The sequence below is a fragment of the Triticum urartu genome, chromosome 6A, assembly GCF_056163025.1.
Source record: "Triticum urartu cultivar PI428250 chromosome 6A, HENAU_Tu73, whole genome shotgun sequence".
Taxonomy (NCBI): Eukaryota; Viridiplantae; Streptophyta; class Magnoliopsida; order Poales; family Poaceae; genus Triticum; species Triticum urartu.
The window spans coordinates 295967998-295985229 of NC_141878.1; the positions used below are offsets into that span (position 1 = coordinate 295967998).

Sequence of the window (17232 nt, forward strand, 5' to 3'; positions counted from 1 at the left end):
GCCTACTTTTTGTGGTCTACTTCGATGATATACTTGTGTTTAGCAAATCCCTAAAAGATCATGTCAACCATCTTAGAGACATTTTACAAACTCTTAGAAAGGAGCGTTTATATGCTAACATGGAGAAATGCATTTTGGGCATCGACAAGCTTGTTTTCTTGGGTTTTGTCGTGTCCTCAAAGGGTGTTCATGTTGATGAGTCTAAAATTGAAGCAATTAAAACTTGGCCTCAACCCACAAACTTGCAACAAGTGCGTAGTTTCCTTGGTCTCGCTGGCTTCTACCGTCGCTTTGTTAAGGACTTTAGAACCATTGCTTCATATTTGCATGCCTTGAGTAAGAAGATTGCACCCTTTGTTTGGGGACCCTCTCAATCTACCGCATTCGAGGAGCTTAAATCTTTGCTTACACATGCTCTGATTCATTGTGATGCTAGTGGAAATTGTGTAGGTGGAGTTTTGATGCAAGAAAAGCGACCCATTGCATATTTTAACAAAAAACTTTCCGGCACTCAACTTATCTATCCCATCTATGACAAAGAATGATATGCTTTAGCGCAAGTATTGCATGTTTGGGAGCATTACCTTCGCCCACATGAATTTGTCATACATACCGATCATGAGACACTTAAATACCTAAAAGGTAAAACCAAGTTGAATATAAGGCATGCCAAATGGAGTGAATTCACTAAGTATTTTGCTTATATCATCAAGTATATTAAGGGCAAAGAAAATTTTGTGGCGGACGCTCTTTCTCACAAATGTATGCTTGTTGCCAAATTTGAACTGAATGTGATTGGATTTGATCATATCAACCACTTGTGTGGGCACAATCTTACTTTTGCTACTCCTTATGCTAAGTGTTTGACGCATACATCTTGGCAGCGATATTAAATCAAGAATGGTTATCCAATGAGAGCTAACAAACTATGCATCCCCCAATCTTCTCTTCGTTTGTTACGGAGTTCATGGGGTGAGACTTATGGGATATTTTGGATGCGACAAGACTTTTCCCACGGTCTCCAAGAACTACTTTTGGCCCAAGATGTTCCGCAATGTCTCACGCTTCACCAACCGATGCTCTACATTCCCGCAAAGTCAAGTTACAAAGCTCAATCTCATGGTTTACATATGCCACTTCCTATTCCACATCAACCATGGGAAGATATTAGCATGGATTTTGTGATTGGATTACCTAGGACTCAAAATGGCAAGGATTATGTATTTGTTGTTGCGGATCGATTCTCTAAAATGGCACATTTCATCCCATACAATAAGATAGATGATGCTTCACATGTTGAAAATGTTTTTTGTAGGGAAATATTGAGGTTAAACTACAAAAAATACACTTCCGTGATGATACATGTTTGTCACAGTAGGTCACGCTTTTTGTCATGCATGTACATTCATGACGATTTTATGATGGAATCAAGATAGTCATACCTGTGCTGTCGTAGAAGTCTTCCATGACATTACCAAAATTATCATCACGGAAGTGTCCACGTCCATGACGATAAATGCCGCATCATGGAAGTGCTTTCGTCAAGGGTGACCGACACATGGCATCCACCGTAACGGGTCGATGTTAATCTATCGGGCCCGGTTTTGGATCCGATAACCCGCTAACAGCCATGACCAATGCCGATTTTCCACGTGTAAAATTCTCATTGGCCGACGGAACCACGTGTCAGCTCTGCGTTGGCACATGTGTCACTCATCCAATGGGCGAGATGCGCCTATGATATGTTGACACGTGGGCTGGCCCAAAAGTGGCCCATAAAGATTAAATGGGTCAGCCCAACTAAAGGATCACAATATTTTGCGGACCATAATTGACCGACCCAGCAAAAGGCCCATAAGATTTTGCACACCATAAAGGTCTGGGCCAGCTAAAGGCCCACAAGATTTTGAGGACACTAGTGGGTCGGCACGTTAATAGGCTGCCATGTTTTGGGCCACATGTCCCCCCGTATTTGATTTGGTCCATTAACATCCTGCCATGTTCTAGGCCTATTAAAGTCCCATATGAGATTCGGCCCGTTAATAGCCTACCACGTTTTGGGCCATATTATGACCTAGATCAGATCCGACCCTTTAAGAGCCTTTGGGCTAAATTATGGCCCATATCAGATTCGTCCCATCAACTGGATGCTGTGCTTTTAGGCCCACTTGAGGCCCGGTAAGGATTTCTGTTTGCTAAAGGCCCATTTAGTAATAAAGCCTGATATTAGTTTCGGCCTATTAAAGGCCCGTTTAACATTTCGGCCCTACATTTATTTCGGCTTGTTAAAAGCCTATCATCTAGCTGGGCCTAACTATGCCCCGCTTTGCATCCAGCTGCTCACAGCCAATAATCTAATTTGGCCAAACAAGGACCGAGACAATTTTGGCCTATTAATGGCATGTGATGTGATCGGCACAATCATGGGTCGGGTCTATTACGACCTGTTGTCGGCCCATGAGCTCTTTGGCACGTTTCAGGCCCAACCTACTTTTTAGCCTACTAAAAGCCCATTGAATTGTCTTGCGAAAATAGGGTCGGCCGTTTACTCGGCCTATTAAAGGCCCGAAACTACTAGTGGGCCAGTTTACATTTAGGCCTGTTAATGGACCAAGATGACTGGGCCCATGATGCGGATCATACATACTGATTTGCATGACGGCCCCCATTATGTATCGTAATTTTACGGTTTGGTCGGTTTACTACGAAGACAGGATATATATACAGTAAAATAATTGTAGCATCATGAATAAGAAAAAATGTAGACTATGCAATAAAGAAATTATGGCATATTACATCCACTGGGCATCAAAGTTCGCAACTATGATAATGAAGCACAAGTAGACAACAGATTACATGCACTGGGCATCAAAGATCGCCACCAGTGCAAATAAAGCTGCTCGGAAGCTATAGCGCAAGCAGTTGAGCAAGCTGATGAGACTGCGCTTGATTAACGTTGATATCCTCCTCACTCTAAAAGAGAAATAAGCAGACAGATGACAGGTTTTTCACATATAAGTATCCGTGCTAACAATTCATCACATTTATTATTCACGAATAAATTGACACGGTTTAGAATAGCATTAACACAATATGGTACTGTTCAGGTTAAGACATGGCAGGGAATGACATTGTGAAGGAGTTGGCAGCTTCACGACAACACTGGATTACAGATCAAGAAATCATAAGTATCAATGGTTAGTGTGCTGTCAATTTATCCCATTTCAGATTGGCAAATAAAGAGATGGTTTAAATAATAGTAGAATGATATGACATTGTTAATAGTTAAGACATTGCAGAATATGACATTGTGTTGTAGTGGGTAGGTTCACCACACCACTGGATTACGGATCAAGAACAGAAGCATACATGAAGTGCAAAAGAAGACCACTTGCTCTGTATAGTTTAATTTACATGGTATGAAGAAGGAACTTGGTTGACTTAAATTGAGAAGGACAAACTTTTGTTTATGAATTACATAATAATCTTTAAACACGCAATTTTATGCAAACACAAAAAATAAACAGCTTTTGCAGTCATGCCTAAGCAAATATACACAACAACGTTTGAAGGATTGAGAAGGACAAGCTTACATTAGTGGTGAAGACTGGCTCTATAAAGCCCTTGTCCATGCTGATGGGGCGGGGGGGGGGCAATTCAAGAAGTTTACCACAGAATCTTCTTCATAAGCATTGCCTTATTCTAAAAAATTTAAGAGTAAATATAGATGTGATAATATAAGAAAAAAATGGAGAATGTTTAATATAAGATGAAGAGTGATGCTACATAACCAAGTAGCTATAAATGTAAGTACATCGATACAAGCAAAAGGTACACGCAAGAGCAATGCAGAGCTAAAATTCTTCAGTACCATTAGTGTTATCCAGCCTTATGGTAAGAGTAAATATATATCTGGTGTGTACAAAATGGAGGGCAAAGGAAAATAAGCTGTAGAGTGATGGTACACGAAGAACTAGCTATAAATGTAAGTACACTGATAAAGGACAACAGGTGCTTAGAACAACAATGCAGAGCTAAAAAAATTCATTGGCATTGGATATATTCTACACTACTGTAACCATTCATACAGATCAGATAATTTGGAGCGAACAATTGATAAGCAAGCTATCATGCATACTGCTATCACTTAATAAACCAGGTATGAATGCAAGTACGGTGATATAGGACAACATGTACTAACAAGAGCAAAGCAGGGGGCAGCATATTTGCGATATCCTGTCATCCTTTTCAAACCTGAATTCTTCTTCGAGCAGATTTCCTGCAAAAGACATCTGTAAGGCACATGCGGAAAAGTAGAAGTTCAAATTATCATGTGATATCATAGACAGTACCTCATCCTGGGAACAAGACAAGTGCATAACAAGGTTTTTGCATTCAATGTCTTCTAAATTTACCACAGGAGACTTCAGTAGAAATTCGTTTATAGACTTGCCATGAAAGTGTGATTTCCTTAGGTAACACCGATACCGATGCAATGCTATTTTGAAAGGCGCAAGCAAGCTTTGCTCGTCATGACTATCCAGATTGACCCTCGCCTACTTACAACAACGTAATGTAAATCATTGATGTGTTCAATTAGAAGAAAATAGGAAAATAATCACCATGAATAATAGCACTTACACATAAGTGGGACAGGAAGATGCGAAAATGGTGTTTGTCTTCACTATAATCTTCACATGATGGGAATATATGCATGTAGTCCCTAACAACATTGAAAGCATTGTCTTTTAAACTGGGAATAACTGGAATGGGGGTTCTAATCTACATGAATTGGCCATCTCTGTAGTTGGGAGAGGTTTTCGTCCGGTGGACTTGCTGTACTTTTTGCTGGAGTGGGATTTTTTTGTGGTACGGCTGGTGCTATGGCAACTGAATCGGCATACCTTTTGCTGGAGTGTAGGTCTTGTGTGGTGGGGCTAGTGGTCTGGCCAGTGAAGTATGGGTATAGTCTACTGGAGTCGGTCCTACGTTTTGTGTCACTGGTTGTAGAGCCAATATAAGTGGGGTGCTATCTGATTTCTCCGGCACCACCACGTTTTTCAAGAACTTTGCTGGTGCTCCTTCGGGTTCAACAATCACCCTCTTCCTCTTTGATGTCTGATGCACAAAAACAACATTTGAGTGGAAAAACATGGTATGATGGCAGACGTAATATGTATTCATAATGGATGGCCATGTCATCTTGACATATATGATGAGTAAACTAAGCAGATGGTGGTGCAACAAAGTAGAAGAAATGCAAGACACCTTATACAAGATACGCGCAATCAATAAAACCTTGCCAAATTTGAACATGCACCTTGATGGGTGAACAGGACAGGCCATCTGCCTTTGACTCCTCGAGGTCAAAATAGTCATTAGGATCATATTCTGAACAACAATCTACAGGTGGGGAGCATATGAGTTTCACTACATCTAGAATGGCACTCAATGCCTTGGTGCCAAATTTGTAAGTCGTTGCAGTGTTCCACAATATTCTTCTGATGCACGGATTCTGATATTCACTGTGATTACATATAATATCTGAGAAGCATGAAAAAAACAGTAGTGAGATTATCTTTGTAATGCAAAGGATATTCTAATATAGGGGCGCCCTGTAAACCCTTGTGTGCTATCACTGGATTCTGATGAGAGAGCCCATGTGTGCTGTAATATGGTGTGTGCATTAATATAATCTTGCGCAAGTACACAAAAATGGGCTCCAGAAGTAAGGATAGTTAGCAGATGATAGGTCCATAATATACTATATAGAGAGTTTATTGCCAAACCATGATAACAAGAGCACATCACAACTAGGAAGATTGTAGTTTACATAAAAGGGGTACACTATAACCAGGATATATAAATCGGGAAAGTGGAACTGGCTAGAAAATACGGTGTTGTATTACTGCTACTAATTGGAAGCCTATCGATCATGTATAGGCCAGCTCTATAAGCTATTGACTGTAGATGTCCCTGCTCCCCTTCCTGACAAGGAACAAAAGAGGAACATGTTAAAGAACAGAAGAGGAAGCATATTTTTGAGGTTCCGATTCTTTGAATACAATGTTGTTTGCCCACTCATGATGAATCACAGCATCCAAAGAAATGCAATTCTATGTTGTCTCTTTATTATTGGCCACATGCATTTGGAAAATCATGTGGGGGCATTACCTGACCAATTAAATGTGTGTCTGTTAACTAATATCAGTATCATATCACAATTTGTTTTTGAAGAAGTAAGCTTTGGACTTATGATTGGTGTGTTATTTAGGTTCAAGAGTGGACTTCTGCTAGTGCGACACAAAGCGGCTACACAGATCATAGTGCAGATATAACGGGAAAACTATAAGCATCACAGGTAAAATCAGCAAAGTGGAACTTGTTGGAAAATATAGGCTACTATTGTCGGTACGGCTAGAAAGGCTTCGGATACCAGCTCTCTTCAACTGAAGGTGCGGTACTGTTAATATTAGTGTAACTCTCAAAGGCGACACAACTCCCCTCATTTCCTTGCAAATCTTATAGGATTCAAGTGGGCAGGCCACTACAATTCCTATTCCTATGTTTACAAAATTCTACGAATCAAAGAGTCCCGAAGAGTCGAAAGTGTCCATCACAACCGACTGAATAGACCTCTAAACTGCAAATGTCCCTGCTCCTCTTCAGTACAAGGAACATATTGTACTACTATCATCCTCCCTCTGTTCCAAAATATAAGTCTTTGTAGAGATTTCCATTATGGATAACATACAGATGTAAACATATACATTTTAGAGTGTAGATTCACTCGCTTTGCTCCATATGTAGTCCATGGTGGAATCTATACAAAAAATTGTATTTAGGAACGGAGAGAGTACTTATTAAAGAAGAACAGAAGAGGAACATGCTAAAGAAGGGAAAGAAGATTTTGGATAATAAAATGTTTGTTGCGCAGTGCCCACACATGATGAACCTAAGCGCATTAAGAATGGAACTCCCTGCTATCACTCTATATGTGGTGCACGTGCTTTTCGAAAGTAAAGTAGGAACATTAGCTAACAAATTAAACCTTATCTGTTTTAGTAATAGTAGCATCATATCAGATTCGTATTTGAGCAACAAGTTTGGAATTATGAGTGGCACGTTGTTTAGCTTGATGGATTCAGGACCAGTGCTAAGCAGCTACGATGATGGTACTGAATATAAAGGAATGTCTACATGCAGTTCGCGTGACTTTTGTCATTTGGGTCAGTAGACCATTTCAGGTGGTTGGATGACGATCCTACGTCTTCTAACCCTTCTTCTTCATCGTCTATGATTCTTCCCATATGAAACACCGGATGGGCCGCCGGCCGAACCACTGGCCCCGACCCCCACCCCCCGCCCTCCCCTGAACTGCCCCCACTACCTGTGTTCCTCCGCCACCCCACCCCCACCCCCGCCCCACCTGCGTCGTATTTTCTTTGTTCGGCAAGGCCCCACCACCGCCTCCCACAACCACTGTCCCCACCCGAGCCCCTTCGCACCGGCAAAATCCGGTGAGCTCTCAAAAATCGACTGACCCAATTTTGAAATTTAGTCTACTGTCATTTAACTAGTGTGGAAATATAAAAGGGGAAAACCATAAGCATTGCCATGGAGGATCTGAAGGTGCAAACCGGACAAAGGCAACTTCACAAGCAATGTTTGCTTTCAACTAACAAGTAAGTGATGGACAAGAAATCAGAGTAAAGCAGTTGCAATCTATTTTCTTGCTGCGATAAATAAGTTGAGCAGATACCAAAGAGTACTGCATCTGGTGCGGCGCCGTGTATGCATCTGCTGAGAATTTGACGGTGTCGTGATAGCAATGGCTGTTGGCGGCGTGGAAGCAGATCTAGGAGGGTAGACGGTGGCGGTAGGGAAATATCCTGGCACGGTGGATGAGACGGTCGTAGGAGCGGCGCTGGCAAGGTGGACGATGGCGGGGATGAAGCGGGAGGATGGGATGGAAGGATCCCGGTCCGAAGCCGTGGATGAGGGAGATCGATCTCGTGTATTGGACGACGGCGTCGGGGTATCAACTCTGGCATGGTGGAGGAGGATAGCGGTGGATGGGGTGGCGGGCGGAGGATGCTGGGGTGGAGAGGGTGTTTTTGCGCCCACGGAGTACGAATGGGGAAATGGAGGGATGGAGGAAGGGGAACCATGTCTTCGGGGCGCAGTTGTCTCAAATGCAAGGAAATTTACAAACTTAGCCCCTGTTTAAAATTTCCTACATCACAACAATATTAGTCGGTTGGGGATAGGATGGTAATCTCGCATACATCGAATATTTGCCGACGGAGATTTCGGCCGACGAGAGTTTGTTTTGGTGCCCACCGTTTATGAATCAGGGTGGGAGTTGATTTCAGCCGAGGAGACACTGTGTTTTGGCGGCCATCATGTATGAATCCGGGTGAGAGGCGGTTATGTCAGGTTTGAGTGCAATTACAAACCTACCCCTATCAAAACCTACAGAAATCGAGCCGATTGGCTTTGCGTGTCAGGGATAGGTAGTAACTTACATCTCACAGATTTTGATTTCGGGCAGTTACTGCGACTTTCCCCGCTTCATTGAAATTTTTGCAGAGCAGGAGTGCAAGTTTACCATGCCAACTCAATTCGAGTCCAGTTTGTATTCTATTTTCGTTCGAGCAGGATCCATTTTCGATTGGAATAAAATTCTATATACATCATTTTTCTATATATACTTTCAAAAGCACAACAAAGAATTCTGCTGCTTTATATATAATATGATTTACAAATACAATGATCTCAAAATCATAAGGTTGAATTCAAAAGTTTTAAACCAAATTATGTTCTACTAAAATGTATGGATTAGTAATATCTGCATATTAAATAACATAGATGCGCATTAATTCATATGAGTATGCATGTTTTATAGATCAATTTTTGTTCGAGTATGAATTACATGTATCATCATCTCGAATTCAAATATTTGAATCCCATTTATGTTGAATCTCCTTTCACGGCCATTTCTCTCGCATGCGTCTTCATGTAGCTATCACTCTCTTTTCCCCAGCTCACCCACACGCTCACTTTATATTTCTCCTATTTTCGCAAACATGGTCTCTCGACATCTCCCTTGAGAAGTGTCACACTCTCCCTAACATTACACATTACACGGTTTTCATTATCTCTCACGTCTCTACTGTTCTCTGTTATCACTAGGTACCTAAGCTTTCTTTTTCACCGCCACACACACACACTCTCACTCGTATTTCACTTTATCTTTCTCTCTATAGGGTTCTCTCACATAGCTTATATCTCTTTAGATATGACTCATACCACTAAAATTACTCTCTCCCGCAGAAACACTATTTGTTGAAGTCTCCTTTCCGTCTCCATCCCAGTTATAAAACTGACATTATTCATTTTTTACCAATCAGACAAACTCCCCCATCTCTCTCTCACACACACAACTCCTGCTTCCACTCCCCTTCCCGACTATCGTCTCTCTCTCTCTCTCTCACACACACACAAAACTCTCGCTTTCGCACCCTGACTCATATTTCTCTCACAAGCATAGATCGACTAGCCACTAGATAGGTTTACACACCCGCACACTCGTGCTTCCACTATCTCGTACATGTCTCTCTCCTGCTCCTTGTATCTATGTAGGTTTTTCGTCCCTTCTTGAGACACGCCCTCTCGATCCTGCACACACACACTATCGCCTCATTTTTAGCTGATACCTCTCGCACACACACTCTTTGTGTCTTTGTCACACACACACTCTGTCCTCCTCCTCTCTCCCGCTCTCTCTCACACAGCACACACACACATGGGATTTTTGCAACAAGTAGCAAGATGCCCATGCATTGCACGGAACATCAAGATGCATTTGTATGAGCAGTTTATCTTGTGGGAGAAAAGGATGAACGAGGGAAGACCTTATTTCCAAATGTGGAGAGGGGTGTGGGTATCTTTTTGCAAAATTGCCATAGTTTCATTCCTATCCGTCAAATATAAATCGGATGACCTATATTGTAGGATGGCAGGCACACCATCATCACCAACTCTGTTTTTATAAGAGTAGAAATTAGAGATATACCACTTCTCGAATCTTGAAACCAACCAAATTCCTCCCTTATCTCATCAAAACCACCAAAGGAATATATTTCGAGTGAAACATAATATATTTTTAGCGATATACGTATTTCAAAACTACACTATTTTTTCTATCAAATTGGTGAATATGTATTAATCTACTTTGATCGTGTGGCAACGCATTGGCACATAGCTCGTTATTACTATTGTATAATTTTTTAGACACCAGACAAACGGTGGAGTACATATACGAAGAGAACAGGTGCACGCACGCAGTCCGTTTCTCGTTGTCTCGAACACATGAGAGTTACGTAAAGGCACCGTAAACAAATAAACCGTAAAACCCTAGGTGCACGATTGCTGCATGCGTGGGTACCGGGTAGGTGGTGGCGCGCACCTTTGTAGGAATAGTCAGCTCGCCTGATAATTTGATACTTAGGAGGTGATGGTTGGGATCACAGGTGAACGACCTGGAGGCGGTGGATCACCAGTCGCCACTGATCGAGTAGCCACGTTTAAAATATCATTTTTTTAGCGGGGTAGGAGTTCCGATTTTCAATGGCGCATTATAAGTACTAAGTAGGAGTAGTTTTTAGAACGATTGGTATGGAGCGAAAATGGAATTCATAACTACTACCTCCATCCAGGTTTACTAGTCCCCATCGTATATTGGGTTAATGTTTGTCCATGAATTTTACTTGTAAAATGTGAATGGAATACAAGATTTTGTTATACCCAAACAAAAAAGGACTGGAGGGAGTGATTGCTCTGACACGGATGCGACCTCTCATAGCGCAGGCATTGAACCGGCACGTCGGCCAAGAGGGCCCCACTCGCTGCAGGCCAGGCTGAACACACCTCCTCGCCGCATGCCACCGGATTCAGGTTGCCCCAACTGCCTCCTTTGAATCCGCGCGTGTGCCGGCAACATGTCCTTCCGCGAGCTGGCCGGCATTTTAGAACACAACATCGGCTGCCTCCTCTCATCCGCTCGCTATTTAAACGAGGTCAGACGCCTGGCAGGAACCACACCACACCATTGCTCCCCATATCCTTCTTGCACCATTTTCTCCGCACTCTCCATAGCATCTGGTGAGTAGGAAGACGAGTTCTCCGGCATAAAAGCAGGCTGGGTGCCCCGACAAGCCAGGAAACTTGCTGCCCCACCTCCCTCGCCGCCCCAGGACGTCAGTACCATGGGCGATGCTGCAGGAGGGCAAGCGGAGGAGAAAGCCGCTACTCCAAGCTGGCCCCTGGTGCATCAACTCGACACTCCAAGCCTGCTCACAGAGGAGTGGCCAGTTGCTACATGCCAGCACACGGGGGACCGCAACGTCTAGTGTATCGTGGTTGGCCACGCCATCCGATGCAAATGTTGGCAGAACCGCGACATGCTGGCGGAGGTGGCCAACATGTTTGCAGCCACCGCCGACACCGAGGAATAGTAGACAATGGGATCTGCCGCTGCTCTGAACCCACGAATGCTACGACCACAAAAATATCGTGGACCCCAGCTTCGGCCGGCATTATAAATTATACCTGCTTCCAGAAGTTATTCGTGATTAGTCAAAAAATGACCAAAATATAATTAATTATGCATGGTCTTGACTTGTTGTGCTCGCACTACTAGTAGGAACTAGAGGTTTTTCTTTATTTATAACTCTCCTCACATTTTTTTGTCTTTGAAGTGAATCATGGTTGTGGACAATATCTATGAATGTGCAGATATCTGTGAACATGAGTTTGATGTGGAAGTTGAACTTGGAATGTTGGGCTTGCGCGTCAACTATACCATGTCCAATGCTTCGTCTTTTATTGTTTGGAAAGTAATTGGTGTTATTACATGACCCGATTTTTTTTATTTTGTGCCACATCAGTAGATTCAAGGACATCACAACAGGCATGCTGACTGGATAAACATTTGAACCTAGCTATTATGAAGGAAAATTTGTATTGACAATAGTTTTAGATAGCAGGAGACACCTAGCCTGTTGTGCCTCTGCTAGCTTCTTTCTGGCTTCTTGCATCTCTTCTTTGGCTTGGGTGAAGAGAGCATCTAATTTCTCTTTTCACTTCTTCAGGAACTCAGCTACATTCTCAAGGGCTGCTGCATGCTTTCTTTCAGCCTTTACTAGAGCCACGAGGACACGAACAGTTGACGACTCCACCTGGCTTGTGTGTAATCCAGCATCATCTGGGAATTTGCACCTTGTGTCTAATCCAGCATCATTAGGGAACGGGCACCTTGTGTGTAATCCATCCTCATCTCGCAAACATGATCTCGAGGTTGACCATACTTTGCTCCTCACAGGAACTACATCTTGACATGAAGTTACTTCTTTTTTTAGATCAATACTCAGAGCAACCCAGATCCATTTAGTAGAAGCTAGATAAATAGGACTCAGAGAAGTGAATTCAAAAGGAAAAAATATAAAAACATACTCGAAGGTGAGAACACCCACTTCCTACATCAAGGTAAAAAGGAAAGCATTAGGACGATTAAGACTCTTCTTATTACACATCAAAGAACACGAGGCTAATAGAAACAGAAACTACAACATATACACATCGATGAACACGAGGCTAAACGAAAGTAATTGAAAGGGTGTTACTTACAAAAGCTTATTTTACAGGTTCGGTGCAGCTCCTCTTTAACTTGCCACACTCCTTGAAGATGTCGCCAATATCCCGTGTTTGGTCTTCATTGCTCCTCTGCAAGTTCGCACTCATGGTTTTAAAATCTCAACATGGCAAGAAAAATATAGTAATACTCACGCAGCTTGTGGGGAACATTAAAGCACTCATCTGCCATGTTAGAGCATCTCCACCAGAAGCGCACCGCGTGGCGCATTAAAAAGCGTTTATAGCGCCAGAATAGCCAGTTTTTGCGGGCCCGGAGTGCTGGCTCCAGCGGCCACTGCAAAAAATTGCGCGCGCTCGCCGCTCCTGCAGACGCGCTATATTTTTTTGTCCTTTCTACTCTGACTCAATACACATTCGACTGCGAGTCGATACTGGCATAGATAGATACAAGCAAGATGCCCATGCGTTTGTATGAGTAGTTTATCTTGTGAGAGAAAATGATGAATGAGGGAAGGCTTTATTAGGAAATGTGGGGAGGGTTGTGGGTATCTTTTTGCAAAATTTCCATAGTTTCCTTCCTATGCGTCAGATATAAATTGGACGACCTATATTGCATGATGGCAGGCACACCATCATCACCAACTCTGTTTTTTAGAATAGTAGAGAGTAGAGATAGATAAGTAGAGATAGAGAGTGGAGAGTAGAGACATAGATAGTTCTCAGCATAGATATAACACAAATAGATAAAAAATAGATAGTTCAACTACTCCTCATCATCCGAATCCTCGTCGGTGATATCCTCCTCAAACATCTCAATGTAGGCGTCAAGATACCGATGTCGTCGGAGTCCCAGTCCTAGCATCATGTTGAATTGAGCGGCCGCTTTCCGCGTACGCTTGTCCTCGCGATAGGCGGCTCGCTCTGCCCTCCTCTTCTCCCTCTTCGCCCTCCTTTGCGTGTAGAACTCGCGCTCGTTGATGATGTCCTGCGGGAAGCTTTGGCGCCACAGGGCCATGGCTTCCCTATCCATCACGGCAATGCCGAGATGGTGCTCCCACCTCCGGTTGTCGTGATGATACTCGTTGGTTATAAGCCACGGCGGAGGCGCGAGCTCCTGCGCCCGCTCCCGCGTTGGCATGTTGTGGAAGTTCAATGTTCTATGAGGGCACTGGAGGCACCACCCTGCCGCGTCGTACGCGTGGGCTGTCTCGTGAGCGGTGTCAAAAGTGTCGAGGCCGAGGTGCATCCCACGGAACCGGATCTCGGCAGAGAAGCCGCTGGAGGGGCGCGCGCAGACGCCATGGTATCCCCAAGTTTCCTAGTGACGCGGCGGCATGGTGGTGCGGCGACAGCGAGGCGAGAAAGAGCGGGGAGGGAGCGGTGGAGAGGCACAGAGTCGGGAGAGAGCGGTGGAAAGGCACAAAGCGGTGGGAGGGCGTTGGATTTTATAAAGCGCGCCGGACGCCGAGCGCCAAAACTAGCGCGCGCCCTGCCGCTTTTTCCCCCGCGCGCGATCCTTTCCCGACGTCCATGCTATCTCTACTCTCTTCTCTACTATTATATTTATTTTATATTTATATTTATCTCTAATCTTATAAAAACAGAGTTGGTGATGATGGTGTGCCTGCCATCCTGCAATATAGGTCGTCCGATTTATCTCTGACGAATAGGAAGGAAACTATGGAAATTTTGCAAAAAGGTACCCACACCCCTCTCCACATTTGCAAATAAGGCCTTCCCTCATTCATCCTTTTCTCCCACAAGATAAACTACTCATACAAATGCATCTTGATGTTCCATGAAACGCATAGGCATCTTGCTAGTTCTAAAAATCTTTCCATCATTTGCCACACTACTGGTTGCAAATGAAGAACCTACACAAGAACAACGTGATACAGGAGTGACGCACAATTACAAGGTGATATTATGTTGGAAAATGGAGGCTAAAACCAATTACTTTTACGGGAACAATAGCAACCAGGAAATTTGAAGGGTAGGTATGAACAAAATTGGAAGTGCACATGTACTGCAAAGAGATTCAATACACACATTACCAATCGAGGAGGAGGACGATGATCGCAGCGGCCTCTGTGCATCATGGTAGGCAACGGGAGTCAATTCATTGTCCACGACAATTGTGCTTCTGCGCTAGGCGTCGGCTTCCGGGAAGCAGATCCGAGACCGTGGAAGACGGTGCCGGGGAAGAGGCTCCGTGTACGACGACGACGGTGGACCGACTCCAGTGCGGCGTACAACATCGTCGATGAGGCAGATGCCCTGCGGTGGACGATTGCGTTGATGTAGAAGGGGAGGAGCACGAAGGCTCCGGTGTCGTGGAGAAGTCTATTTTGCAGTGGGGATAGAAAATGGGGAGTATTCAGGTGTACTACTCTGGGTGCCGGGGTGGGGTTGGCTGGGTAGGGTCAACTTGAAGTTACCAAAACAGCCCCCTACCAAGCGTCATCCGTACCCCTATTCTGAAGGGTATGATGGTATCTTTGCACTGCTCAAATCAGGGTCGCGGAAGATTTTCCCGCCAACCTCAAAATTTTGTGACAATAAACTCCCCGTGTGGCGTGTTGGGTGATTGGGCTAAGCTAGCTAGTAGTACTAGTAGTTAGTAGTACCAGTAACTATTAGGTTTGACTTTCCTAGAGTTTGACCAAGTTGATAGAAAAATATAAACATGTACAGATGTGAACGTACATTAAATAACGAATCTAATGGTATTTATTTGTTATTGTATATGTTAATATTTTTTGTTATAAACTTTGTGAGAGTTTACAAAACTTGACTTTGACCCATGCTAATACGCGTACTTAAATAAAAACAGAGGGAATACACACTCGTTTTCTTAGTTTGTAGTGAATTAATCATTTGTTGTAATCATGAAATAAATATATTAGGCTACTGAATTCGGATGTAATGGTTTATACAATTCAATAGTTATAATCATTGTTGAATTCCAAGATGTATATGAGGTCTATAGTACTTCACAATATGCTCAAACTCACATAATCCCAGTCAAATAAAAATCTAAATGCATTTCATAGTTATTACTTTGTAGGATGCAACAAAACCAACCATAACACTACGTGATCCATTATAAAAGCAACATTTTGAACACATCCCAATGTGTGAATGAAACGTGTAGTGAGAGCTTGCGAAGATGGAGCAGATAGGGGGGAGGATTGTATGTATGTGGGAGAGAGAGTAGGAGACAAACCTAATGAGAGAGAGATAGAGAGAGAAAGAGAGAGGAATAAGTTAGGTCTGTGAGAAAGATGGAGACATGTAATATACGTGAAATGCGCGTGCATACGGATTTTCTACACGTGGAAGGAGAAGAGACAACATGTTTGATGAGAGAGCTAGAAAAACATGGACGAGAGGGGAACGATCTCATGGGTTGAGGGATTGATAATTTTGTGCGGGAGAGAGAGAGGGATTGGTAATTTTGTTTGGGATAAAGAGGGGGAGAGGATTCAGTCAGTCGTCGTCACATCATCCTGCTTCCAAATAGCCCCAAATTCGCTAGTGCGGTGTGGTCGCCGTCTTCGATCTCCTTGATGCCCTCTTTGAAGATTGAGGTGGTGTGCATGCTGGTGGTGCAGAGAAGCACAAGCGAGAGTGGTCTCCATATAACCTTGGATGGGGATGAATTGTGTGCCCGGGGGAGGGGGAGTGTGTGTGTGTGTCTGTGTGTGTGTCAGATATTGAGAGAAATCAAACCTATGGAGGGAATGTGTGTGTATGTGAGGGAAAGCTACATGCTAAATAGGATTTTCACGAAGAGATTGTGCGTGCGAAATAGAGAGCGATGTGCGGGCCTTGAGGTGTGTAGGGGCCGGGTGAGGGTGTCAAAATGTGTGCATTGATGCATGTGTTACATGCGATTGTGCGAGGGACGGACGAATCGAGAGAGATGGTTGTTGTGTTACGGATGCTCCTCTCTCCCTCTCTCTCTCTGTCGCACACCCACAAGTACAAATAGAGGACCGTTCTCTCATGTATACACAATGTATGGCATCTCTCTGTGTCTCACTCATGCATGATCATTTGCACATTCACACCTCTCTATGTCTCTATCACACGCACACCGTCTCCACATTGCCCTTCCGCCAGAACACACATATGGACACATACACACGTTCTCTCTCAGTCACACACACACACAATTAGAATTAAAAAAACTAGGGCACACCTAAAACGTCCAAATCCAAATAAACACGAACTGAAGCTAAATTCAAATATATGGAAATATTGTAGCGTGAGAACTTTTCCAGGAAAAAGTAGAGTAATATTCGGGGATTGTTTTCACACACACAAAAAGGTTCGGTGAATGTCCTTCGAGCGCGACACGGTGACGCACCATTCGATCGACCGCGCGGCCACAGTGCACGCGCTTGCACAGGATTCAGTATCATTGCAGTGGTAACTAATATAAGCGCTACCTCAGTCTAATGTTTACATGTACAAGTACGGTGTTCTTTTAATTTGACCAACCCTATACAAAACTAAACTAAGCTCCCATACACGCACTCATCATTATGCCGCCGCCGCAGTTGCGCATGT

At 43.5% G+C, this 17232-nt stretch overlaps 1 protein-coding gene across 1 annotated transcript; it reads right to left on the reverse strand.

The window, feature by feature from the left end:
- Positions 1 to 13420: 13420 nt before the first annotated feature.
- LOC147965054 (uncharacterized) lies at positions 13421 to 13903 on the reverse strand. The gene has a single exon (XM_087530264.1). The coding sequence runs from the start codon at positions 13901 to 13903 to the stop codon at positions 13421 to 13423; it is 483 nt and encodes a 160-aa protein (XP_087386390.1).
- Between the last annotated feature and the right edge of the window lie 3329 nt (positions 13904 to 17232).

Bases quoted from the DNA above. Each gene is read 5' to 3' on its own strand.
- LOC147965054 (XM_087530264.1), bottom strand. From the start codon at position 13,903: ATGCACCTCGGCCTCGACACTTTTGACACCGCTCACGAGACAGCCCAC.